The sequence below is a fragment of the Carassius auratus genome, chromosome 2 (assembly GCF_003368295.1).
Source record: "Carassius auratus strain Wakin chromosome 2, ASM336829v1, whole genome shotgun sequence".
NCBI classification, from domain to species: domain Eukaryota; kingdom Metazoa; phylum Chordata; class Actinopteri; order Cypriniformes; family Cyprinidae; genus Carassius; species Carassius auratus.
The window spans coordinates 21987021-22012925 of NC_039244.1; the positions used below are offsets into that span (position 1 = coordinate 21987021).

General features: G+C 41.0%; 3 protein-coding genes across 4 annotated transcripts in view; 1 reads left to right on the plus strand and 2 right to left on the minus strand.

Moving 5' to 3' along the window:
* Positions 1 to 1767, minus strand: part of LOC113120727 (disco-interacting protein 2 homolog C-like) — a 37888-nt gene extending 36121 nt beyond the window's left edge. Inside the window, exon 1 of the mRNA XM_026290741.1 lies at positions 1483 to 1767. Coding sequence (XP_026146526.1) covers positions 1483 to 1561 — 79 coding nt within the window. The 5' untranslated portion in view covers positions 1562 to 1767. The remainder of the gene's footprint in view (positions 1 to 1482) is intronic.
* Positions 1768 to 4452: 2685 nt separating this feature from the next.
* On the plus strand, positions 4453 to 9409 carry LOC113120736 (E3 ubiquitin-protein ligase MARCH11-like). Of its 2 annotated transcripts, none has more exons than XM_026290752.1 (4): positions 4453 to 5410; positions 6695 to 6850; positions 7427 to 7619; positions 8482 to 9409. In XM_026290752.1, the coding sequence occupies exons 1-4, from the start codon at positions 5057 to 5059 to the stop codon at positions 8790 to 8792; spliced, it is 1014 nt and encodes a 337-aa protein (XP_026146537.1). In that variant the 5' UTR covers positions 4453 to 5056; the 3' UTR covers positions 8793 to 9409. The 2 variants fall into 2 exon arrangements, with proteins under 2 accessions (XP_026146537.1, XP_026146546.1); XM_026290761.1 differs by having other exon boundaries at positions 7433 to 7619.
* Positions 9410 to 10661: 1252 nt separating this feature from the next.
* The window catches only part of LOC113120749 (unconventional myosin-X-like), a 45391-nt gene continuing 30147 nt past the window's right edge, over positions 10662 to 25905 (minus strand). The window contains exons 24-41 of the mRNA XM_026290774.1: positions 25855 to 25894; positions 24739 to 25662; positions 23636 to 23756; positions 23164 to 23407; positions 22840 to 22935; positions 22619 to 22712; positions 22487 to 22542; positions 21987 to 22129; positions 21244 to 21435; positions 20991 to 21148; positions 20778 to 20901; positions 20388 to 20688; positions 19691 to 19898; positions 19461 to 19597; positions 18931 to 19048; positions 17758 to 18213; positions 17486 to 17677; positions 10662 to 11382 (exon numbers count right to left, since the gene is read on the minus strand). Coding sequence (XP_026146559.1) covers positions 11281 to 11382; positions 17486 to 17677; positions 17758 to 18213; positions 18931 to 19048; positions 19461 to 19597; positions 19691 to 19898; positions 20388 to 20688; positions 20778 to 20901; positions 20991 to 21148; positions 21244 to 21435; positions 21987 to 22129; positions 22487 to 22542; positions 22619 to 22712; positions 22840 to 22935; positions 23164 to 23407; positions 23636 to 23756; positions 24739 to 25662; positions 25855 to 25894 — 3706 coding nt within the window. The 3' untranslated portion in view covers positions 10662 to 11280. The remainder of the gene's footprint in view (positions 11383 to 17485; positions 17678 to 17757; positions 18214 to 18930; positions 19049 to 19460; positions 19598 to 19690; positions 19899 to 20387; positions 20689 to 20777; positions 20902 to 20990; positions 21149 to 21243; positions 21436 to 21986; positions 22130 to 22486; positions 22543 to 22618; positions 22713 to 22839; positions 22936 to 23163; positions 23408 to 23635; positions 23757 to 24738; positions 25663 to 25854; positions 25895 to 25905) is intronic.

Consider the following 25905-nt stretch of genomic DNA (forward strand, 5'->3'; position numbering starts at 1 on the left):
ATTTTCCCACTCTTGTATAATTATTATACAAGCAGGTTTTTCCTTTTGTGTAGAGAGGAGAAACAACATGGATTATTTGTGCTTGCGAAAAATGTGTTTCTCACATTGCAGGCATAACATATACAAACATCTCTCCTTGACGCCGTTCAACAAGTGGGGCCGACTACTGACTTATATGGCAGGGAATTTCCGACTGGGGTCCACAGTACACAAGGGGCTGATTGGGGGTCAGTGGAAAAAAAAACTGAGTGAAAATATTTGCATTTTCACATAACTTTGTTATCAATGTCCATAATTCTCATCTCTCCATCCCTTCAATGTACATGTGCTCAAAATTGTTTTGACACATTTAGTTGTAGCTTTTCTGTAAAGCTACTTTGAAAATATATTTATTATGCAAAATTGTATACAAATAATTGTATTATTATTATTAAAGATGTTTCTTGTATAGTATCTTATACATACACAGACTAGTTAACTTAATACCATAAAAAAAAAATCATAATTTTGGCTTTAAAATATCTGTTAATGCAGTAATTTCATGTAACAACATCCTGCCCAGGGACTACAGATGCAAATTAGCTGTCTTGCTAAATCTGGCACAAAAATCTGACCATTTGTCTTATGGTACCTGTTAAATAAATGAAAAGTTTAATAAACTAAACTTTTTTTTTTTACACACAGATCTGTTTAGATGTGAAGATATAAAGCTGCATTAAACAATCAATTTAAAAGCCTTATATTTTAGAAAGGGGGTCCCCCACAAGGAGATCCTTATATTTGCGGGTCCTTGGAATAGAATCTTGAAAACCAAGGTCAGGGCATGGTGGTGGTCATAAAACAATTTCACTGGCCCCTATGAAAATGCTGTTTTTATGACCATCACAAATATTCTGAATGTTTGCTTGCATATACTTGCATTCTTACATACATTTACTTGTACATTTAATATTCAACCCAAAACGTGTGACCAGAAAACTATCACAGGGGTATGTCATAGCACATGGGTTTCTCAAGTAATATCATGGAGTGAGAGAAAGAGATGCACCGAGTGTTAAAAACTTTATGAGCAAGTCGTATTACTTAAAAATGCACAACAAAGGAAAGGCAGAGGAATATCCCAATGCTTTACAAATGCAGCTTCACTTCTAACTGATTTACGTGCCCTATATATTCACAAAGGCGGTGGCCGTGTTATGAACAGTTCACTGGAATGGAGAATGGAAACGGAATATTGAGAGAGAGAGAGAGAGTTTAAATTCCAAAAGATACATCTCTCTTTATACATCCCAACAGCAACGTATCAATAGTGTCTTAAAATACACATTTCTTTCCTCATCCAAGGTCACCGGAACCGCTCTGTTCAGTTTTGCGAACGTAAACAAGCGTTCACTTAAATCTGATACATGTACTATCTGTCTCTCCTTCCCTCGTTCACTTTCTCCCTCTCTGACCAGACAAACGGGCAACTAACGTACTCACCCTCCGATAGCTCCAGCTCGAGCTCCGCCAGCCGCGCGCGCACCTCCAACGGCAGCGGTAACGAATCACGGTCTGCCATTGGGACTCCAGCACATCCAAGCCTTGGTGCCTCTCTGTGTTTCCCGAGCACACGGTGTCAAACGTGTATTTCACGGTGCAAAAACAGACCGCATGAGTGTGAGCGCGGGTGGACAGCGAGCAGACGCGTTACTGGAGACCCGTCATCACCGGTCGGGTTTTCTCGGTTTTCGATTTCGCTCGGCTTCCTTCTGATCTTAGAGTGGTGCACAGGAGCGAAGCTGCCCGTGTCTCCAATGCGGTGCCACCGTGCCCGCTGCTACCGTCTTGCTCACGTGACCTATGGTTTAAACGCACTAGAGAGCTACAGCGCGCGCGCGCCCCGGCTGTAACGGAAAGCGGCAGCTGTGTGAAAATAAAAGGACCTACAGTACAGTGAATCAAACACGTCCCGGGTGAATGCGGGACACACAACGGCTATTTGCGTGAATCTTTGAAGGGTAATATAATATAAAATTTCTCACCCGTTTTATGAGGTATTATAGGCTAATGAAAGCAAGTGAATACCATTGCAATTAGTTCACGTTTCATTTTTCACTCATTACAATACTAAAATATATTTTTATTATCTAAGCAGGAAAGCGGGCTGCTCAATCTATGTAGGCCTAATGTTAGCTACACGTTTTATTATGTTAAGATTTTTGATTCATGATTATTAGATATTTGTTATGTAAATGTAATATATAATACAATTATATATTATTATTCATGTATTTTTATATAATATTATTAATTAGTTCTCTTTTACCAGTTTACAAAGAATTTTACTACACAATTGAAGAACTATCCAAATGTTTAGAGGGGTTATGATGCCTCCCTCTGGTGAACGGTGGTAGGAGAGAAAATCAGTCAAATCTAGTAAGAGCAAATAATTGATAGTCAAAATGTGCATCTTTAACTTCAACTTTTAACTCAACGATTGTTTCATTTAAGCATGGATATTGACATTTATTATCATGTCATGATACATTTTAATTTACAGAACCTATCTTGTGTCTTGTCACTTTTGTGTTGTCACTTTACAAATATATTTATTTATTTACTTTATTAATCCATGTTGTTGTGTCTCTCACATTACTGGTCAAACTCCTTTTGTGTGTTTTATGTTGTGTGAAGGCACAGTTGGTGAATAAAGGCCATACATTCTGAATCATTTGTTTTTCATTTATTTCTGCAAAACACCTCTGCACCTCTAATCTTTCTCAGGACCTGTTTTTCCACTGTACCAGACCAGTTGTGTAACACTGTCAGGGTTGATGCCATATCCTGAATTTTACTAGGATGAAACCAAGGCTGTGAACAGTGCAATCCATTGAATCCACCGTACTACTTTCGCCTCTTTTTTATTTCAGTCAAAAATGAACAGGGCATGCTTAGAGCAAAACATAAAGTAACAGCAATAGCAACTTTAACCTTTAAGTAAAGACAAATCTTAGCAGGCATTGGATCAATACAGTTTTATTACCTGTGGTAAGCAAGTTATATACAAGTTCCATAAGGCCCACCTAATAGCCTTGAGAGAAACACACAACACAAACCTAACAGCTGAGCACCAGACGGTAATTACAACCTCAGATAAACCATAAAACACTGCAAGCATATGCCTGTGGGACAGAAACACCACATCAGTTGAGGAACTTTACATCTGGCAACAGCACTGTATTTATATCAGTAAATATGAAGATCTGTGGCAAGTTAAAAGTAAACATTTTGAGGGCCTGTTTGATGAAAAATAGATGACTCTTCACTTATAGCCTACAGCATCTTGGTACAGTTTTAGCAAAAGGAAATTTAAAAATAAAGACGTAAAACACACAACATAACATGAGGATTAAAACAATAATATTGTAATTTATGTACAGATTAAATGCTTAGATCAAAACGACGCATAAACCTGAACACAGTAAAACTGTCGAGGTATGTAAATCTGGTCGCTGTGATTGGTCAAAACACTCGAGGCTGACGCAAGGAGTTTAATGTGTGAACTGGCACAAGATGCTAGAATCTAATTCAGACTACTCTCCCACCTATATATATATATATATATATATGTAACCCCTCTCACCCGGGTCCTCTCTGACACTCCTCGCACTCGCTCCGAGCGGGGCTCGAACCCGGGTCTTCAGGCATGGGAGGCGGACGCACTAACAAGGAGGCTAAATGGCTACAGCCACTAGCGTCTGTCGCTAGTGCGTCTCTTGAGATCGGGGAGTGAGGTTTACCTGCACAGCACTACTCGCTGGCCTCCGTTACACTCACCCCCCTAAACCTCACTCCCATCCGGGTCACGGCACCAATGTAACCCCTCTCACCCGGGTCCTCTCTGACGCTCCTCGCACTCGCTCCGAGCGGGGCTCGAACCCGGGTCTTCCGGCATGGGAGGCGGACGCACTAACAAGGAGGCTAAATGGCTACAGCCACTAGCGTCTGTCGCTAGTGCGTCTCTTGAGATCGGGGAGTGAGGTTTACCTGCACAGCACTACTCGCTGGCCTCCGTTACATATATATATATATATATATATATATATATATATATATATATATATATATATATATATATATATATATATATATATATATATATATATATATATATATATATATATATATATATATATATATATATATATATACATTTCTTATATAATAAGGTGACCTTGATATTTTTGAAACGTTATCTATCATATTCCACAATTGAACGTGTTTAACTATATTGAAATTCAACCGGTTTCGTAGTAATAATTAAAAATGCTAATATTAAAATTATCACTCTGTCACCACTTTAAAGGCAAAATATAAATCTTAGGCTACACTGATTTAGCTTTAGATGCCATTGATGACAATTCTTTACATTACAGACAGAATGTTTAAAAATGTAGGCTATTTGGAATGTAAAAGGTTGGCTATCGTCATCATAAAAACCTTTCAGTCTTTCTTCTTTGCTTCATAGTGATGGCTTTTATTTCATATTAGGCATAATATAAAATGACCACTGTTTCAACTAGTGGGTAACTATGGTTACCCTGGTAAATCTTGGAAAGGGCAATAAGCGCAAAGTGCGCGTGGCTCCGGGGCGGGTGGTTCGCGGGTCCTTTACAGAACGCTTACTCAAACGACTTTCCCGTCAATAACAGCTTCGTCGCTCATCTTTACACGCTCATTCAACACTCACACACTGGACCGGAGCAGGTTAGCTGTGTGGTTATGCGTGTCTCGTGCCTTCTCCGCTCGGTGTACCAGCACCGCGCCCGAATGGAAATGTGTCTTCCGGGGAAAAGCTCCTTTCAGCCAACAAGACACCGAGCACAACACGCCCCACAGCCTGGACATCTAATCTGCAACTTTCAACACAAGCGTGTGCCTTTCTAAGAACGCATGATGTTTGAGACGGAGATATATGGCCAGACCTAGTATCCCGGAGGGAAATCTGAGAGAGGCCGTAAGAGCTCAAACCCCATCATTTTGCTATTTCATTCTGATTTAAGTGCCGTCGTTCATGGACGTGCAAGCAGAGGCGGGTCCGCTGAACGTGCAGACGGTGGATGAACCACCGGGAGGCACCACCGTTACCGTCGCCGCCGCAGAGATTCAGGTCCAAACGGTGATAGGCAGCGATGGCGAGCTCGGTGAGGATGACCTGCAGTCGGGCTCTGGTGCTGAAACACCGGCAGCGAGTGATCCGATCACACAGATCGAGAACGAGGATGGTGCGCGGGCAAGGACGGACACACCGGCCGAGGACATCGTCGGACAGAGCGTGGGGAAACCGGAAACAGTGGGCTCCAGTTGCAGCAACGAGAGCTGCATCCCGACTCCAGGGTGTCGGATTTGCTTTCAAGGAGCCGAGCAGGTGAAGTCAGGCCGTTCATCGTTCCGTCAGCGTTATTTATTGTCGGTCTGTGTATATTTGCGTCACAACGACGTCTTAGCCAGGATTGTGCGCCGTTCAGAAATGAGCTGGGAACGTCTTTTAAACTCATATTCAATACCTGAACTTGAACTGAATTTTAATTGAGTTAGTAAACAGCAAACTAATCTTAATGTCACTAATTTTTTTTTATTTTATCAGATGCTTTTATCCGAGCATCCGATCACAATCATAGAAGCGTAAACATAAATAGTATAAAATAAACAGATAGCACAATAAAGTGTACACAACTGTAATAAAACATTTTGCATACATTATTATTAAATCATTCTAAATATATAGTGTTATATGTAAAAAAAAAAACGATCTGTGTTGAATTTATTTGAATTACAAGTTAAGTTCATTCTCTTCCTATCATTCCAATTCAAAATTCAGTTTCAACTTCCTGTTGGTCAATCAATTAATCAATCACTAAAATCCACCTAGGTTCATGTACTGAAAGCATTTTTAAATGAAATCTGGTGTGAGGCCAGTGATCCCAACACAAGTGGCTAATGCAATTTAAATTGAAACTCATGAATTACATTAGAGGCAGTTGATGAATTCTGAATTTGGTTGTCCCAACCTGATGGTCTTATGCAGGTAATGGTGGTCAAAGCAGTTCACAATTAAATCCAATGGTGACAAGTGTTACGATAGTCTGATAAATATAACCCTTGTAAACAAACATTTATTTTAGGCCTACATAATTAATGCATTTATTAGAATATTGAAAACCTTGATGATTCTTATTGCAGAGAGTGTGGTGTGTGTGTGTGTGTGAGATGGTTAGATCCATTAGAATACCTGCTGTGCCATTCGTGTCTAATGCTCTTCACTTCCTGCAACTAATGTGCTTCCTCGAGGCGCCTTGTGTTTGTGTGTGTGTGTGTGTGTGTGTGAATGTCTTGCATACTCTTTCTGACTCATTATAGTTCTAAATGAGGATGTTTCTGAAATTATTCACGAATGCACAGATGAATCATTTCCCGACCACTCACAGAGATGAATCTCTGTCATTATGTGCATAGTGTTTCATTCACTCTAAATGTTCTCCTCATTTAGACAAAACCTCTAATCAGTGCCATTGTTCAGGGTTCCACAACCTTAATGCTCAACTCATCTACAAAGGCACACAATAAGCAATGATACAGCAGTGAATCATCAGCTCAACTGAATCTGTCCTTTATTTGGACGTGTTTGATTGGCTGATTGACCCGTCTGCAGGGGGAGCTGCTGAGCCCGTGCCGCTGTGCAGGATCTGTCCGACATGCTCATCAGCAGTGTCTGCTCAAGTGGATCAGTGAGAAGGGCTCCTGGAGCTGTGAACTCTGCAACTATAGATTCAACATCCTGCCTATACACATCAAACCACCACAACAGGTGAACACACACACACATACTGGCATGATATATCGTTCAGGGCTCCGGACTAAGAAAATGATTCCAAAATGAAGCATTTAGGAAATTAAAAACAGCATTTTTATGACTTTTTATTTGCGGTAAAATTAAGGCTGGAATACATTACATAACTTTTGCCCAGATTTTTTCCCCGATTTACAGTCTGGACAAATCAGTGCTAGTGGTCAGAAGGCAGAGCAAGAGAAATTCATGTAATGGGTGATCGGTACAGATATTTTTAATCAGACTGTGATTTCATGCGGTCAGAGTTTGAGACTCACATTTAGAACACATATTATTTTCATTTGTCATGTGTCTCTTAGCAACAAGGCATATGTTTCTGCCTGAATTTGTTGTTTTCGGGACAGCTAAAGTCTGTTATTGTTTAAACCTTAGTGCAGGATGCCCAGTTTTTTTCTGTGACCATTTACGAAGTCGTTAAGTGTATGATTCCAAATGTTTTTAAAATCCTATCAAATTTAAAGTCATGTAGTGTATCCCAGCCTTTAGTCTCAGTCTGGAGCTTGCATCAGTGACTGTGTTTGTATATTTGGCCAGTGGCAGACGGTCACCATGACTCTGGTGGAGAAGGTTCAGGCAATTGCAGTGTTTCTGGGTGGCATCTTCCTGTTGGCCAGTGTATCATGGCTGCTGTGGTCAGCACTGAGCCCAGAAGCACTATGGCAGCGCAGTGACATCCTGTTCCAGATCTGCTATGGCATGTATGCAGTCATGGACCTTGTGTGTATCGGTGAGTCACAAATATATGCACAAAAACCACATTAGTCCTATGCCACACAATTTTCTCAAGCTAATATGCTGATTTAGCTTGTTCATGTCCCTTTATCTATGGCTGACAAATCTAAGATATCCTGTAAAGTTGGGCTGGTTTGACAATGACGATCAATCAATTTGAATCGATCTTCATTTCGATGAATCATAGCAATTCTTAAGTCCCAAGATTGATTTTTCAGTCTATGCTGTTTTCGGCTGATGCAATAAAATGGCATTAAAACATATTTGTAGCACCTCCCATCTAATAATCGCACTAAGCTATGTGCTTTCTTACTTTTTATTGGAAACAAAGTTTCATCTTTCAAATTCAATTAATTATATAATGAAATCCAAACATAACACCTGGTTATAATTAAATGCACTGTATTATATTTTCATTATTTTTACTTAACCAGTTAGTGATATTTAAAGTATGTTTGCTTTTATGACAGACACTAGTTTAAAGGTTTATATTTTATCAATGAATTGGAGTAAAATTATATCATTATAAAAATTGCATTATGTGCAATTTAATGTTTGTATATACAGTAGTGTTGATTATTATATCCAGAAATATATAGCAATTAAATGTTAAAATTAGAACTCTGTTGCTAGTTTGAACCTTTAATAATATACTAACTTACAGGGTTGAATAGCTCACAGCCTTAGTAAAAAAAAATTATCTTAAGAAAAATGTATGTGTTCTACCATATACTGTACATACAGTACAAAGAACTAAATCAATATCAAATCAAATTTATAATCCAGCTTGTGAATTAAGTCAATAAGCAGCACTTTTAAAAGTGTTTACAAGTGCTAATAAAACGCTTGTGTTTCAGGTCTGATTGTTCATGAAGGTGGTGCTGTGTACAATGTGCTGATACGCTGGCGAGCTGTTAATCTTTTCTGGGACGTCCAGAACTACGATAAAAGCCGAGACCTGGAGAGCACGCACAGCCCGCACCGCAACCTGTGGCTGCCTCTCACACACACACATACTGTCTCCAACACAAACTCTCAGACCACCCGACTGGAGTCATCGCCTCCATGCCCCCTCCGACTCCTCTCCATGTGCCTGAATGTGACCTCTGACCTCTCCCCGCAGGAGCAAGGCTCAGGGGAGCTGGTTGTTAGGGTCACGTCAGTTTGACATCAAATGAAACTCTTTCAGGGATCAATCTATATCGTCCTCTGTGGGAGTGGCTAACCAGTGGGAGGAGCCTCGGTGTTGGGAGGAGCCTTACTTGAAAAGCACTTTAGAAGATAAGCAAACTGAATTAAATACAGTATTAAGTTGTATTGTATACTGAACAGGTGTTTCCAGCCTGAAGTTCGGAATCAGCCTTTGAGCATCTAAATAAGACTGCAAAGCTCTCCGCACACACACAGACTGATTCAAAATGATAATGCACACAAAATGTATAAATGCTGTTAGACGAACGAATGTTTGTTTTAAACCAATTGTTTTTATGTTAAGATTTTTAATAATTTCAGTACTGATAAACTACAACTTATCACTGCAGCTGTTCATTAAGCTTCACCTGCCATATTGTACAGGTACCAGAGTTACAGGCTTTTTCACATTAAGCCGCATTCCCACAACTCCGACATGACATTTTGCTCCGTAGTGGCAGCTGCATAAAACTTTCAAATTGGTTGTGAAGCAGCCACTACTATTAGCTTATTCACTATGCTAAATATAATACATAATGTTTCTCCAAAAAAAACAAATGAGCGACGATAATGACAAAGCGGAAAATTTTTTCAAAAAATCGCTAAAAAGATAAATGCAAAAAAAAACCTCTTTTTTAATCCAAAGAGATTTACAATGACGGAGCATAATTATTTTGTCAAAAAAAAAATATATATCATAAATTGAGAGCTTGCAGCTTGCAATTCTTTTTTTTGTTTCCACAAAGGACTTTTTTGTCACAATTCTGAATTTTCAACTTTCAAATTCACAAGTTTTTATCTCCCACTTCAGACTTTTCCTCATAATTCTAAGTTCACTAAATGTCAGAATTGTGAGATTTAAAATCAGAATTGCAAGTAAAAAGGTCTGAATTTTGAGCTGCAATTACCTTTGTTTATTCTGTGGCAGAAATAGACTTCCATAAAATGCAGAGAAGACAAAAAAAAATAAAAAATCAATGCTAGGGTAGTTGGGCAGGCGGTTTCATGTGGTCTAGATGCAAAAGTTAAAATATTTCAACACATGCAAAGCTCAAATTGGATCTGAAAATTCTGCATACAGTCAGAACGCCACACAGATCCTGTACTACTCTCTATTAGAAATCAAAGAATTCAGAGATTAATGCCACACCAGACAAGGCTGCAAATACATTGATTTCAGGAGGAGGTAATGGAAAAACACAAGGGATTGCAGAAGTTGCAAAAACATTGAAAAAACAACATTTGCTGCAATGCATTCTGTTCTAGGCAAATTGTGTCAATTTATTTGATTACCACTCGATTTTAAATGACCCCCAGAAAGATCTTACACATTGTCATCTTTCAATGCTTTACGGCATTACATCTCATATTGCTTGTATTAGAGCAGAAACAGAATGAAATGGAGTTGGTAGTTAGATATTTTGATGTTTGTAAGCATTTTAACCATTGTGCCCTTAAGATATCAAACCCTAGCTGAGCAATTTAAGAAGCTATTTAAGATATAAGTAATATAAAATGTTAGGAGTGAAATAATTACAAATACGTTTTAACATCGTAAGCACATTGATAATCTTCTTAAGCAGCTCAAGTCTACACCGAAAATGCAATTATATCTGCAGATTTTCATTCAAAATCAGCACAGAAAATATTAAAAAGTCCACTGATTCCAGCTGGGCACATTGTGTTTCTTTCCTTGAAACTTGACCTGCGTTCACGACTTGGTGCTAGCTGATTAGCATAGCCTACAAAAGATTTCATTTAGACATCCCAGAGATGTAACAAGTGTTAAATGAGTCTTCTGTTAGAGAAACCCATTCTGTACTGCACAGAGCCAACATGAAAGAGGCTTTGAATTTTGTTATATTTATTGCCCATAAACTACTGCACAGTAAAGATATAAAATGAGAAAGTTGTTTTAGTGTTTTTATAGGCTTACAGTAGAAAAATAACAGGACAAGAGGGAGTAAATCCAATAGTATTATCACAATCCTGCAGTTCAACAGAAAAGGTTAATAAAATATACAGCTCCTCAGATATATATATAAAACATATATTTTAAACAATGTACATATAAAACAGACAAAAAGGGAACTCTGTGTGTGTTTGCATATGTGTGTATATTTCTATGTATTTTAAAGGCACAGGATTTGAGTGCTAGATATTTCGGACTGGACTTTCTGCCTGCAGAATTCCAAAGAAATGCAATTGGACTTGACTTGCAATGTAAACTGTGGGGTTCAGTGAACAGAAATGTATGTGTGGCACAGTTTCAAGCACAACAACTCAATGTGTGTGTCTGTGGGAACATGATAGTGTCTGTTGTGAAAGTGTCTCATGATATTGTCTTTTTTCGCACTGAGCAGTAAATGGTCACTTTTTTTGTGAATTCCTAAGTAAACTGTTCTGTTTGCTGATGCTTAACCTCAAAGGCACATTTATAAAAAGCGTTTGTCAGAAGTGAGAGATCACCAGTTGCTGCCGTGGCTGCTGATGGATTGACAAGTGCTGAAACGTTTCTTCACTATTAGACTGATGTAAGCTTTCATCAGCTTTGCAATGCCCATCACCTGCAGAGACAAACACAGAGAGGAATCTAGTGTTATTTTAGTATCATTAAATTACTTTTATAGTTTTATTTGATATTTTGATCGTTTGCATTAGATAGTTTTCTTTAAGTATATTTTCTTTAAATATTTTTATATTTAACTAATTTGTTGTGTTTTTGTCATTTATTATTTTTTTATATTAGTATTATTTTATTTTATAAATATATTTTTAAGTTAAATGAAACAAAAGTGAGAAATATATATTTTTATATTTTTTTATGTATTTTATTTCAGTCAATGACTGTTGTATTTAGCCTTTTTTTATATAAATAACTGTCAGGACCGGGGCTCGAACTTGGGTCTCTGATGCCAGAGTCTTAATTTCTACCGCTGAGCCACAGGAGGTAGTTGAACCCAATAGTCAGACGCCTTGTAAACTTAACTCAGAAGAGTTTATTCAACAAAAACAGCAAAAGGGAACAAAATATCCTTTGTATAGAGTTAGGTTACAAAACAGGAAAAACCTCAGACCAGAATGGGTCAAAAATAGTAAAATAGTCTCCAAAACAAAAACTCAGAGAAAAAACTGCAAAAACTATTAACAGGAAAACAATTCAAAAATACTTTCAAAGAATAGATCTTAGAACTAGAGCAGACTTACGGCAGCAACTTGCTTAGGAACAATAATAACCAAGCAAAGATACAAAGAAAGTGATCAGCTTAAATAGGCAGCCCAGAATGAGAAACATGTGAAAACAATTACACTGATTACAAAAGGCACAATGTTGACGTGAGTGCACATTGGGGACCTCTAGTGGCCAAAATAACACATTGCAAAACAAAGGTTCTGACAGGACCCCTCCCTCTAGGAACGGCTCCTGACGTTCCCTCCAGGACAACTGGTCTTGCGAGCGTAAAATTCTTGCACTAGTTTGGGGTCTAAGATGTCCTTAGCAGGAACCCAGGAGCGCTCCTCGGGACCATAGCCTTCCCAGTCCACAAGATACTGCCGGGACCCACGTACTTGACGGACATCTAGTATTCTGTGGACTGTGTAAGCTGGCTGGCCCCCGATGATACGAGGAGGAGGAGGTCTTCCTGTCGCAAGAAAAGGAGAAGACAAAACAGGTTTTAACAGGGAGACATGAAAAGTTGGATTAATTTTCAAAGACTTAGGCAAGTACAATTGATAGGTAACAGGGTTCACTTTCCTGGCAATCCTGAAGGGGCCAATGAATCTCTGGGAAAGTTTGCGGGACTCCACACGCAAGGGAATGTTCTTAGTGGAGAGCCAGACTCTTTGGCCAGGGCGCAGAGTGGGGGCAGGTCTGCGTCTGCGATTAGCCTGGTGCTGGTATTGCTGAGAGGTCCTAAGGAGCTTGAGTCTGGCTTTTTTCCATGTCTGGCGGCAGCGTTTAACAAATTGATGAGCAGAGGGAACTGCAACCTCCACCTCTTGTTCAGGGAATAGTGGAGGGGTGTAACCAAACTGGCACTCGAAAGGGGACATGCCTGTTGCAGAGGAGCGAAGGGTATTGTGTGCGTATTCTGCCCACATGATGAATGAAGACCAAGAGGAAGGACTGTTAGCTGCCATACATCTCAGTGTAGTCTCAAGATCTTGGTTAAGCCGCTCAGTTTGTCCATTGGACTCTGGGTGAAACCCAGAAGACAGGCTCACTGTAGCCCCCAGAGATTGACAAAAAGCCCGCCAGAATCGGGAGGAAAACTGGGGTCCTCGATCAGAGACGATGTCTTGTGGAATTCCAAAGACTCTGAACACATGATTTATGACCAATTCAGCAGTTTGTTTTGCGGTGGGTAGTTTAGGCAGAGGAATAAATCTGGCGGCCTTGGAAAATCTATCTACTATGACCATGATAGTGGTGTTGCCTTGTGATAGTGGAAGACCAGTGATAAAATCCATGGAAAGATGGGACCAAGGTCTATGAGGTATGGGGAGAGGGTGCAATAGCCCTTGAGGAGAGCGGTGAGAGATTTTATTTTGGTTGCATGTGGGACATGCGTTCACAAATGTGGTCACATCCTCCTTGATAGTTGGCCACCAAAATCGTCTTTGGAGGAACTCAAGAGTGCGTGAGGTACCAGGATGACAAGTGAGACGAGAGGAGTGTCCCCACTGGAGGATCTGAGAGCGGACAGCTTTAGGGACAAACAGACAGTGGGTAGGCCCCCCTCCTGGGTCTGGTTCTCTGGCTTGGGCTTGTTTTACCGTATCTTCCAGATTCCACCTGATAGGGGCTAATATCTTGGAACTTGGGATAATTGGCGCAACACAATCTTCCTGTGGAGTTTTAACATATGCTCGGGACAAAGCATCAGGCTTTAGGTTCTTAGAGCCAGGGCGGTAGGACAAGATGAACTGGAATCTATTGAAAAATAAGGACCAACGTGCCTGGCGGGGGTTGAGTCGCTTTGCCTGCTGAATATATTCCAGATTTTTGTGGTCTGTCAGTACTTGGAATGGGTGTTTGGCCCCCTCAAGCCAATGTCTCCACTCTTCAAGCGCTAACTTGACGGCCAGTAGCTCTCGATCCCCTACATGATAGTTCCTTTCAGTAGGTGTAAGGCGGTGGGAAAGGAATGCACATGGATGCAGCTTGTTGTCCTCTCCTCTCTGGGATAATACAGCTCCAACCCCTACATCTGAAGCATCGACTTCCACGATGAATGGTCTATCTGGGTTAGGGAGAATGAGAATAGGTGCAGAGGTGAAATGTTTCTTAAGTTTGTTGAAAGCCAACTCTGCTTCAGGTCCCCAAGAAAAGCTGGTTGTGTTCCCCTTGGTGAGAGCAGATAAAGGAGCCGCCACAGTACTGAAGTTCCGGATGAATTTGCGATAAAAATTGGCAAAGCCAAGGAAACGCTGTACCTCTTTTACAGATGAGGGGGAGGGCCAATCCACAACAGCTTGAACCTTTTGAGGATCCATTTGTATTTGGCCAGGCTTGATGATGAACCCCAGGAACTGAACCTTGGTCACATGAAACTCACATTTCTCAGGTTTAACATAAAGATGGTTATCAAGAAGGCGTCTCAGAACCTTACTGACGTGTTTTACATGCTCTTGGAGGGAACTCGAGAAGATGAGGATATCGTCTAAATAAACAAAAACAAATTGGTTTAACATGTCTCTGAGAACATCATTGATGAGAGCTTGAAATACTGCGGGAGCATTAGTGAGGCCAAAGGGCATAACTAAATATTCATAGTGCCCAGTGGGCGTGTTGAAGGCAGTTTTCCACTCATCTCCTTGCCTAATGCGAACAAGATGGTAGGCATTGTGCAAGTCAAGCTTAGTGAAGATGGAGGCTTCTTGCAGCATTTCAAATGCAGTTGTCATTAGTGGCAAGGGATAGCGGTTTCGAATGGTTATCTTATTTAGGCCCCTGTAATCAATACATGGTCGAAGTCCGCCATCCTTTTTCCCAACAAAAAAGAATCCAGCTCCAGCAGGGGAAGTGGATGGTTGGATGATGCCTGCCACAAGAGCTTCATTAATGTATCTGTCCATAGCAGTTCGTTCAGGGGGAGACAAAGAGAATATACGACCTCTGGGGGGACAGGTACCCGGGAGTAGCTCAATAGCGCAGTCATAAGGCCGATGAGGTGGTAAGGAGGTGGCCTTCCTTTTACTGAAGACTGCTTTGAGGTGGTGGTATGGAGCAGGGACTTGAGACAGATCTATGGTTTCTTGGGACTCGAGAATAAGGTCAGGGGGATTCTGGGCCAAGCATTTAGTCTGACAGGTGGGACCCCAACCTAGAACAGTGCCAGTCGACCAGTCAACGTGTGGATTATGCTGGAGAAGCCATGGGTGACCGAGGATAACAGGGAACTCTGGAGACTGTATAAGGTGAAAGCACATTCTCTCCTCGTGCTGGTAAGTGGTGAGACCAAGGAGAGAGGTGAGGTGGGTTACTTTCCCGGGAGACAATGGTCTTCCATCCAAGGCTGTCACAGTTAGGGGTGCAGGAAGAGAATAAGTAGAGATCTGAAGACTCTTAGCAAGAGAAACATCCATGAAATTCCCGGCAGCGCCAGAATCAATCAATGCCTCTAGTTGGTGTTTTTGTCCTCTCCAAGTGAGTGTGATTGGAAGGAACAGCCCAGAGTTGGAAGGTGAAGTGGTGCGTGTAACTCCCGTCACAGTCCTTCCTTGCCTGTACGGGACTGGGCGTTTCCCGAAAGCTCGGGGCAGGTGGAGCGAAAATGACCATACAATCCACAATAAAGACAACAACGCTCTCTCATACGACGGTCTCGTTCCGAGGGGGAAAGTCTAGCCCTACCCAATTGCATGGGTTCCGAAGAATCTTGGGGCACTGGTGGCATTTGAGCAAGAGCTGGACTGGCAGACCATGAGGAAACAGATGGGCGGTTCCGGCTTCTCTCTCTCAGGCGATTATCCAGTCGGATTGCTTGATCCATGAGGGTTTCCAGATCAACAGCAGGTTCTCTGGTAGCCAGATCATCCTTGATTGCCTCTGACAGACCATTCAGGAAACACACCATGAGGGCCTCATTGTTCCAACCACTCCCTGCTGCAACGGTCCGAAACTGAATGGCATACTCAGCTGCACTGCCATTACCTTGACGGAGGGTGAGAAGTCTCTTTGAGGCTTGTCGGCCACTGAAGGGGTGATCGAAGACTCGCTTGAACTCCTTTTCGAATGCGGAATAACTTGTACAGAAGGGGGCTTGTGCCTTCCAGACCGCAGTTGCCCAAGAAAGAGCTTTGCCAGAAAGGAGGGTGATGACGTATGCAATCTTGGCTCGATCTGAGGGGAAGGACGATGGTTGTAGTTCAAACGTGAGAGAGCATTGAGTCAGGAACCCATCACATGCACTAGGGTCACCTGAGAAATGTTGTGGTGGAGGTAGGCGGGGTTCACTTAGAGGAGAGAGCACTCGAGAATCTGGAAGGGGTACAGAGGCAGCAGGAGAAGCAGTAACTGAGGCAGAGGGCAGCCGGTCAAAGATCTGACGGACCGAAGTCATGAGATCAGACAGCAACTGGGAGTGTCTAGCCATCAAAGTCTCCTGCTGAGCTAGTGCTGACTCATGGCGTTGGACTGTGGACTCATACTGAGCAGCTGTGGCAAGGAGTTCTTGAGGATTTGGCGCCTCTGGGTTCATAATGTGTCTTGGTTATTCTGTCAGGACCGGGGCTCGAACTTGGGTCTCTGATGCCAGAGTCTTAATTTCTACCGCTGAGCCACAGGAGGTAGTTGAACCCAATAGTCAGACGCCTTGTAAACTTAACTCAGAAGAGTTTATTCAACAAAAACAGCAAAAGGGAACAAAATATCCTTTGTATAGAGTTAGGTTACAAAACAGGAAAAACCTCAGACCAGAATGGGTCAAAAATAGTAAAATAGTCTCCAAAACAAAAACTCAGAGAAAAAACTGCAAAAACTATTAACAGGAAAACAATTCAAAAATACTTTCAAAGAATAGATCTTAGAACTAGAGCAGACTTACGGCAGCAACTTGCTTAGGAACAATAATAACCAAGCAAAGATACAAAGAAAGTGATCAGCTTAAATAGGCAGCCCAGAATGAGAAACATGTGAAAACAATTACACTGATTACAAAAGGCACAATGTTGACGTGAGTGCACATTGGGGACCTCTAGTGGCCAAAATAACACATTGCAAAACAAAGGTTCTGACAATAACGTTTTTATAAATATTTTCTGTCTTTTTTTCTTTCTTTTTCATGGTTTTAGTTAACAAAAATAATAATCCTGGAAGAAACATATGAACATTCAGGCCTTTATCAAGTTTAGAAAGGTTGCTAAGTGGCAATGGTGGACATTGACGGAGCATTATTACTTTATTACTGTTTTTGAATCAATTTTATTTTATTCTATTTTACTGTATGTCAATGCATTATATCGTATTTTTATTCCACTACATTAAACAATTACATTCCTGAACTAATTCCCAAACCACACCACATGATTCATTCTTAAATAGACTTTAAAAATTATTCACAGGTTTGTGGAAGATTTGACCGATAAGGCAACAAGTTACTATAAATTATGACTTTTAGGGTTGTTTACTGTGGAAGCATGCAAGTAAATAAGGAAAGTTTGTACCATGTTGGTGTTGAAGAGCAGCTCTCGTCCCTCCACGCTGATCTTGTAGATGTTTGGCTGTGGTGCACCGAAGGACAGAATCACCTCGTAGGGAAACAACTCCAGAGGCCACGCCTCCCCGCGCTTGTACACACACACCCCCTTACGACTCACGCCCAACCAGAGCTCTCCAGGATACACACCGTCTATACACTGAAGAACAGAGAGAATTTATTCAGCGACCCTGCTGGCTGATGGATCACACGTGTGTGTGTGTGTGTGTACATGCTCACCTCCACATCAAAGAGGGTTGATCCATATCCCTGCCACTCCTTTATGAGACTCATGTATTTTTTCATGGCTTGGTCCTGTTCCATCCCCTGCAATTTACGCCATTTTTCCACCAAACAACTTCTCAGCCCCGCCTTCTCATCTTGCAGCCACGCCTCTATGACTGTAGGTCCCTCCTCTTGGCGCTGTCGCCCCAGTGACCCTCGGAAGCTCCGCCTCAGTGTGCCTTCCAAAAAGCTGCTCCTCTTTCTCTCTGTGGATGGCGTGGCAGATGCGAAACACCGTACAGACTGCTGTACTCGAGCATGCAGACGATCCACAGGGAACACCTGCTCCAACTCAAGCAAGGCACTCTGGGTAGTGTAGTCCCCCAACAAATACTGGAGCCGAAGAGCAGCCAGAAATTGCAAAGTCTCTTCTGGAGCGGGATAGTGACCCCTAATGACAGCTTCATGGGCCTGAGGGAGAGAAAGAGACATTTAAATTTCATTTGTTAAATACTGACAACGAAATAACCCTAAAGCTCTGTTAGTTTCATTATTAAAAACTATGAACATGCATACTTAAAGGGTAGTTCATCCAAAAAATGAAAATTATGTCATCATTATCTCACCCACAAGTTATTCCCAGCCTGTATGAGTTTCTTCTGTTGAGAACAAAAGTCGCTCATCAGTTGACGGTAGCCATTGACTTCCATAGAGTGGGAAAAAATACAATGCAAGTCAATGGCTACCGTAAACTGTTTTGTTACCAACATTCTTCAAAATATCTTATTTTGTCCTCAACAGAAGAAAGAGACTCATACAGGTTTGAAACAACTTAAAAGTGAGTAAATGACAGAATATTCATTTTTGGGTGAACTATCCCTTTAACAGAATGCAGGGAACTCAGGATACATTTTTTTACACTCATGACACTTAATATTAATAAATGTGGTGCTACAGATGTAAGATTTAGAAAACAGTGAGACAACACAGTTGTTTGCATGTGCACATACATCGAAAGTAGACAATATATTGACTTTTAAAGCCACTTCTTGTAATGACTACACATTTTTTTCAACTGCCACAATATTCTCTGCAAATATTTGTATATGTGCCAATTAATGTGATTAATTAAATGAGTTAAATTTGAATAGCCCAGTTGTTTTATGTGTTCCAGAAGTGAAATCAAACCTGTTCAAACATGAATGCAAACTCCACACTGTCAGCAGGGACGCTCTCAGGCTCTGAGAAACAGAAAAGCTTGAAATAAAACTTCCAGCCCATTCCTTCCTGTCCTTTATTTGCCAACCTTAATGAGAGAAACAGTGAGAGAGAATGTCACCTCATGTTATTCCATATATAAAAAAATAAAATAAAAAATAAAATGTGCTGTAAACAATGATTTTCTGTGTAACATGATGCATTAAATCTCCCTATGGTACCTAACAGAAATCACACCAGCCTTAACGTGTGAGGAGCGACCCACTCTTTTTTTTTTAGCCAATCAGAAAGCTCTCTCTGCCTCTGATGCATTTATGTTTGCTTACATGCTTTTAGATCATTTTAAATCATTTCATAGCACCTTTAATCACTTTACATCAGATTTTGTGTTCTATGGTATTAGAGTTATGGTTTTAACTGTATACATTTAGTATTTAATATTTTTCTCTTTCTATATATTTCTATAACTGTAGGGGATGGTAACTGGAGGGGAGACTCACTTTTCAAACTTAGCGAGGACGTCAGCCACCACAGTCCTGCTCTCTATGGCTCGGTCTGTGATGTCGTTATGTTCAAACAAAGCGAACATGTTCTTACAGTCCTCCATTGAGAGACCTTTCAGCAGCTTCTCAACCACCTGGAGACCATCAGACACACACACACACACACACACACAGGTTAATGTGGTTCTGAAGCGCTCATGCATATGTGCGTGGATGTGTTTACGTACCTCTCCTGCAGTTGTGTGTGAGTTGATGGTGATTTTGCAGGACCCGCCACCGTGGCAGTAAACTGTGGATGTCATTTCCTGTCTGCTCAGTATGGCCCTCAGCTCTTCCTGTGAAGGGACACACTCACGTCCACGCACATGCCGTAGGGCTTCTTGAGAGAAGGTTGCATACCGTTCCATCTCGGTGCCTGGGTACAGCTCTCGTGTCCTGAACAGAAAAGTCTAATCAGTTGTGACATAGTTAAATCATAGTTAGATCTTCCTTTCATTGGGTATGTTCTTAATGGCATAATCAGCCAAGATTACTCTTGTTGTCATTAAGGCTCACTTTAAGTCTTTAAGAACACTACAAATTTAATGACACTGTTGACACTTGTAAAATATTTATAAATTTTCTTACTATACATTGTAGTGTTGAGGCCTACAATGGTAGGTTTTCTTTTCTTTTTTTTAATGTTGGTCCTATATTTTAAGGCCCTCTTTGACTAATTACTTAATGAGACTGACAAAGGTTTTTGCATTAATATTTTTTTAAATATATAAGATTAATAATAATAAAAAAACAACTTATACTGACCATAAACTGAATGGTAGTGTGCTGATTTGATATTTTATGATCTAATTTCTCTCTTTTAACCTTCTGTCAGCCTGACAGAACAAAATACCCCACATACACACACAGAAAATTCACACTGACCTCTTGAAGTGAAATTTCAGGTATTTGAGAATACTTCTGGAGGCGGGGCTAAATGTGCAGCACATGCAGGCTATTATTCGCCAGCCACTGATGTGGGCGGGGCCAGCTGGCTTTGGGTGGTGTGTTGTCTGTTTGATGAGCTGGCAGAAGAGTTCATCTCTTAGGGGTCGTAGGTCATGAGCCGTCTGCAGGAGCCCCTGGATGTGAGGGATGGGATTGTCCGCCGTCTCTAGCTGATGAAGAGCATTGAAGAGCTTGAGGGCCTCAGCCTGCAGCGTGCCATAACTTCTCTCTTTGTCAGCTAAAAACATGCATGTACAGAGTGTTCATGAAGAAGGTTGGGGTCTATTTGAGCATATGTGAGTGTGTGTGTGTGTGTGTTTTACTCACGGCTGTGCTGTGCATCTCCATAGGGTAAAGGCAGGAGGGATGTATGTAGAGGGTGGTGTGTGTAACGCAGTATTGGGTTTCTCTTGTAGATCTGCTCCACCACCTCCGAATTTAGACAGTTCTCCTGAAATCAAACATTTACAACAGTATTTTAAAAAAAAGGATGTTACAAAAACGTGAATGTATGTTCATATATGTGTGTGTTTTTGTTACCTTGATGTCTTGAATTAGTTGCTGCGTGGATGTATCGATGAGCGGTTTGCTGTCGATGACCGTCTGTACAGCGCTGGCCCACCGACTAGCCTCCGTCTGCAGCTTAGAGTACAGCCTATATGAATGCTTACGGCCAAATATGCTCACATTCCAGTAGCCTACACACAAACAAATATAAGTTAGTGTCTGAGAAAAATGTAAAGGTCGGTTGGTGTACTAACTGTTATTTACGTGTTCATATAAATATGCTGACCAGTCTCTCTGAAGACTCTCTCATCAGGAACGACCACAGAGCAGAGGCTGTTAAGCACTAAAGAGCCCAGTTTAAGAGCGTTTCTCTCTGAGCTTTTATAATAATCCACAGAATTGTGAGTCAGCACAAACCAGCGCTTCTTTAACTTAAGATTCCCACGATTGCTGCCCCGAATCTCTTTATACAGCCAACCTGGAGAGTGAAATAGAGGGAGTAACAGACAGGAAGAGATCTTAGACAATTTTTCACACTGAATTCAGTTCGCAGTTCACGGCATCCTAGTAAAACATTATAACATAATTTTTCTCGTTATTTGTCCAAATATGAAATAATCCTTCAAATCCAAAATTCAAGTCAATTATATAATACACATTATGCATATGATTTGATTAAAAAAGGATATAAAATAAATTCTAAACTCAATTTATTTTAAATTAAATAACATTATATGTTTTTGTATATTAAGCATTAAAAACAATCATAATATATTAAATACAAAAACATAAAGTTTTAAATAATCTTTATAAAAAATGATCACGTTATTTTCTAACCAAACCTCAATCTGTGAAGGTTTTCATCCAGGTTTCACTCTGATTCTATGAGTGACTAGAAACAATGACGAAACATTCTCAAACAATAACTGTAACTGCATTATTACATGAGTGAACTGAATGATACAATTATTTTCAGACAAGCCATAAATAACTGAGTTTGGCTTTTAACTTGAGTAGGTGACCTCTCACCCCTGATGATGAACTCTTGTCCCTGCACACGTGTGTCTCCTTTGGTGCGTTGGAGCAATGTGATCCAGTGATGCATTTCTTCTGCTGATTCAGCCATGCAATGTAGCACACGATGAGCTGTGATTATAACAAAGGCATTTGGCCTGAAGAGAGAAAAATAGCATAAACATTTACAATATTTTAATCTCTGTACATGATAATGTGTATGGTTTACTGTATGGTCTACCCGGAATAAAAGGGAAAACTAGTTAAAATTTGGTTTAAACATTTACATTCATTTAGCAGATTCCTTTATCCAGAAGCAATTTGTGATAGAGCCAACGATATTCATAGTACACAAAGTGTAGTAAAAAACAGCTCTTAGATCAAATTTAGCAATAAAGAAACAAGTTAAAGACACAGTATATAATAATATAAAATGTAAAACAATGAACACAACAAGCCAGGAAGAGAACAGAGTGTGCATATAAGTACTGTACTGTATATGTGTGTGTTTTTACCTTTCTGGGTTGTCAGAGGCACATACAGAATCAATCATTCCCACATCCAATGTGCCCTATAAAAAACACAATCATCTTTTCTAAATATCTTATGAACAAATTTCAGTGTATGTGTTTGTGTGTAATACTAACCACAGCATTCTGAGGATTTGCTTGTTCATCGTGCATCTCTCGAATTTCCTGTTCTGTCGACATGTGCACCTGACTTAGCACGCTGAACCAATGACTGCACACAACACAGAGATGGCTTAAAAAGCTCAGTTCAACACTTCTACACATTTATGAAACAACCATCAAGGCTTGAAGCACACAATTTAAAAATATATATATATATATATAAACCAAACACTTACCTGGAATCTTCTGCAGTTTCTGCAACAAGGTGGTATGTTCTCCCTGGCATGACAATGTCAATCCCATTCTCCTTCCCTGTTACATCAATAATCTCTCTAACAGAACCACACAAAACGAAAGAGAGAAATAACAAAAGAACAAACATACACAGAATTAATTATGCTTTGTTGTCTTTTTGCTGCTTTATGTACCATTTCAAATCAAACATTTCTACGGCAACAACAAAAAGTTTTCTTGGAGTGAACAGGTCATTAGGCTACAGTCTTTAAAAGAAAATAATTTGTCTTTTTGACTGACAAGTTTAGCACTTCCTGAGGTCTTACTTGGCTTCATGCATGTCCAGCATGCCTTTCATTCGCTCCTCTGTGTCGTTCTCATAGTAAATAAGTTTGCTCTGTCGCAGGACGAACCAGCGGCGTCTCCAGTTGCGCCGAGAGAGTGTAGAGGAGCCTCCACCTTTCTTCAGCAGCCAGCCCTGTTTGAGCGCCTCCTGCCTGCTCCTGAACCACAGGAATGTTTCATCCTTCAGCACACACCAGCGACGCTTCCAGGAGTTCAACAGGCCACCTGCAACATACATGTGATGATGACAAAGATTATAGGTATGTCTAGACTTTCCGTTAATGAAATGCAAAGATAGGCAATGCACATATAGCTGAAATAAGCAACAATACTAAAGTTTGCACGTGCAAATTAACTGCGAAATTGTTTGGAGAAAAATAAATAGTGATATGTATTTTATTACATTGCCTTCCAAGCTCTGAAATCAAACAAACATCATAAAGAAAGAGGTACCTTTAATATAAAGGAAACTGTGGAAGTAGGGGAGTGTGACACAGCTATAAACAGAATCCCGCCGGTAAGATGATTCATCGTCAGTGTCAAACCTATCGAAGTCATCTTCACTGTCCTCAAACTGAGAAACAGAAATGCACATCAGCAAAAAACAACAACATAATTGCATGCTTTTGAAATCATGATACAGCATTCATCTCCATTCAAAAGTTTGGGATCTGTAAGATGTTTTTTTATGTTTTTGAAAGAAATATCTTATGCTGACCAAGGCCACTTTTATTTGACCAAAAATACAGCAGAAACATTTAATATTGTAAAAGAACTGTGACTTGCATTGCATTTACAGTACATCATTTCTAATTTCATATCTTTCCTGGGACTCAAACCTATGACCTTGGTGTTGATCTCTCCATGCTCTACAAAGCCCCTTTCACACTGCCATTCCGGCGAATACACGGGTAAAGTGTTCCGACAATTGTTCCCGGATCGCTAGATTTTGCACTTTCACACTGCCAGTGATTACCCGGGATATGTGCGTGCTTCCCCACACAACCGGCAAAGATCCCTTAACGAAACGTGACATCAGGGTGTAATGTACGAGTCGAAAACGTCAGGCACGTTATATTTTCACTGAAGCAAGCGAACGATCTCAGCCTTAGTTCGGAAAGTGAGGAACAAACTGATTTCTGCTTCGTTAGCACATATTTTTTTGTCGTGAACGTTGATCTTCCTTCAAAACAGCCGGTAAAAGAGTCGCGCGATAACATGCGTCATCACTCTGACACGGCATTAGATCTGGCTTTTGTTCACACAGAGCTCGTCCCGGGTTGAACCCGGCAATGTTACTAGGTCCCCGACCCGGGTTCAATGCCGGAATCAATCCCGGGATGTGGTTGCTTTCACACAGAAGGCGACCCGGCAATGTTACGGCAATATGCCGGGTCCGACGTGCAGTGTGAAAGGGGCCTCAACATTCCCAAACTGATGAAAATCGAATAATTACTGAAATCATAAAAAAGCTCAATTGAAAAATCTAATCAAATATTTATTATAATATAATTGAAACCTAAATTGACTCTACATAACATGTAAAAAAAACTCACAGAAGACTGTGGCCCCTCTGAGCTGAAGCGATATGCCCCCGAGCTAACACTGGTGCTGGTTGCCAAGGAGCTGCGGTGGTCACGTGACCAGTGGTCATTGTGAGGTGGGAGGCTGGGAGGCCGCATGATGATGCCTCCTTCATCACAATCATCTGCATCATAATCCGAATCTTCATCCGGAGGGATTAGCTCCGCCTCCTCTTCCTGAACAGCATGAGAATAGGTGAAGCCACTGCTGAAGGGCGGAGCATGATAGGCTGAGGGTATGATGATGGGCAGGGCAGGGGGCAGAGGCATACGGTCGTTTGCATAAGGATCCTCCTCTGAGGAATCATCGCTGGTGCGGATTCCGCTTGTACGCTGTCCGTCAGAGTGACCGTGCTCGCTGGGGTTAGGAGAGTCTTTAAACCCATCTTCGTCCACTCCCAGGCCTTCATCCACCTCATCTTCCTCACCTCTGGCTCCCTCCTGCTGTGACCCTCCCAGCGAGCTTTCGATGTTACGCACACACTCGTCGATCTCATCGAAGTTAAGTGAGGTGAGGAACTGCTGCGCAGCCTTGCAGGCCTCCTCTTCTAGCCTGCGCAGCTCCTGATCACGCAGCCACTGCAGGCGATGCAACGACTGTGTGGTTAGACTCTGCTCCTGAGCCTCTTTTTGTCGCCGCAGGCCTTCAATCTCACGTTCCAAACGCAAGATCTCCTCCACCTGTGATGCCTGGTTTGTCTCTCCCTCGAACACTTCATCAAACACCTGCTCCACCAGTGACTTCTCTGCCATAGAGAAAGGTTCAGGGTTCTCAGGCGGGCCGTTCTGAAGTGGGCTACTCTCTGGTATAATACTGTCTGGTGTGGCACTCTCGGTCAAGAAATTTTGAATCTGCTCATTGTTATTTTTTTCCTCTAATCTTCGAGCTTCCTCTGCCTGTGTTGAACAGAGAGAAAAGACAGCATTACCCAACTTTCTACATAAACAGACTATCGCTTGTATGTCACATGAATGTTGCACTGAAACCAAAAGTAATTCAAATGAAAATTAACCAATTTTTATCCAAATTAACTAATAAATAATCATGTCAAACAAGTTGATAGACTGATAGACAGATGTTTCACTAACTGCTTGTGCTAGGAACTCCAACTCCATGCGCTGTCTCTCTCTGTAAAAAAA

Coding starts and splice junctions, on each gene's coding strand:
- LOC113120736 (XM_026290752.1), top strand. CDS start 5,057: ATGGACGTGCAAGCAGAGGCGGGTCCGCTGAACGTGCAGACGGTGGAT. Junction 6,851..7,426: donor ACATCAAACCACCACAACAG/GTGAACACACAC, acceptor ATATTTGGCCAG/TGGCAGACGGTCACCATGAC. Junction 7,620..8,481: donor CATGGACCTTGTGTGTATCG/GTGAGTCACAAA, acceptor CTTGTGTTTCAG/GTCTGATTGTTCATGAAGGT.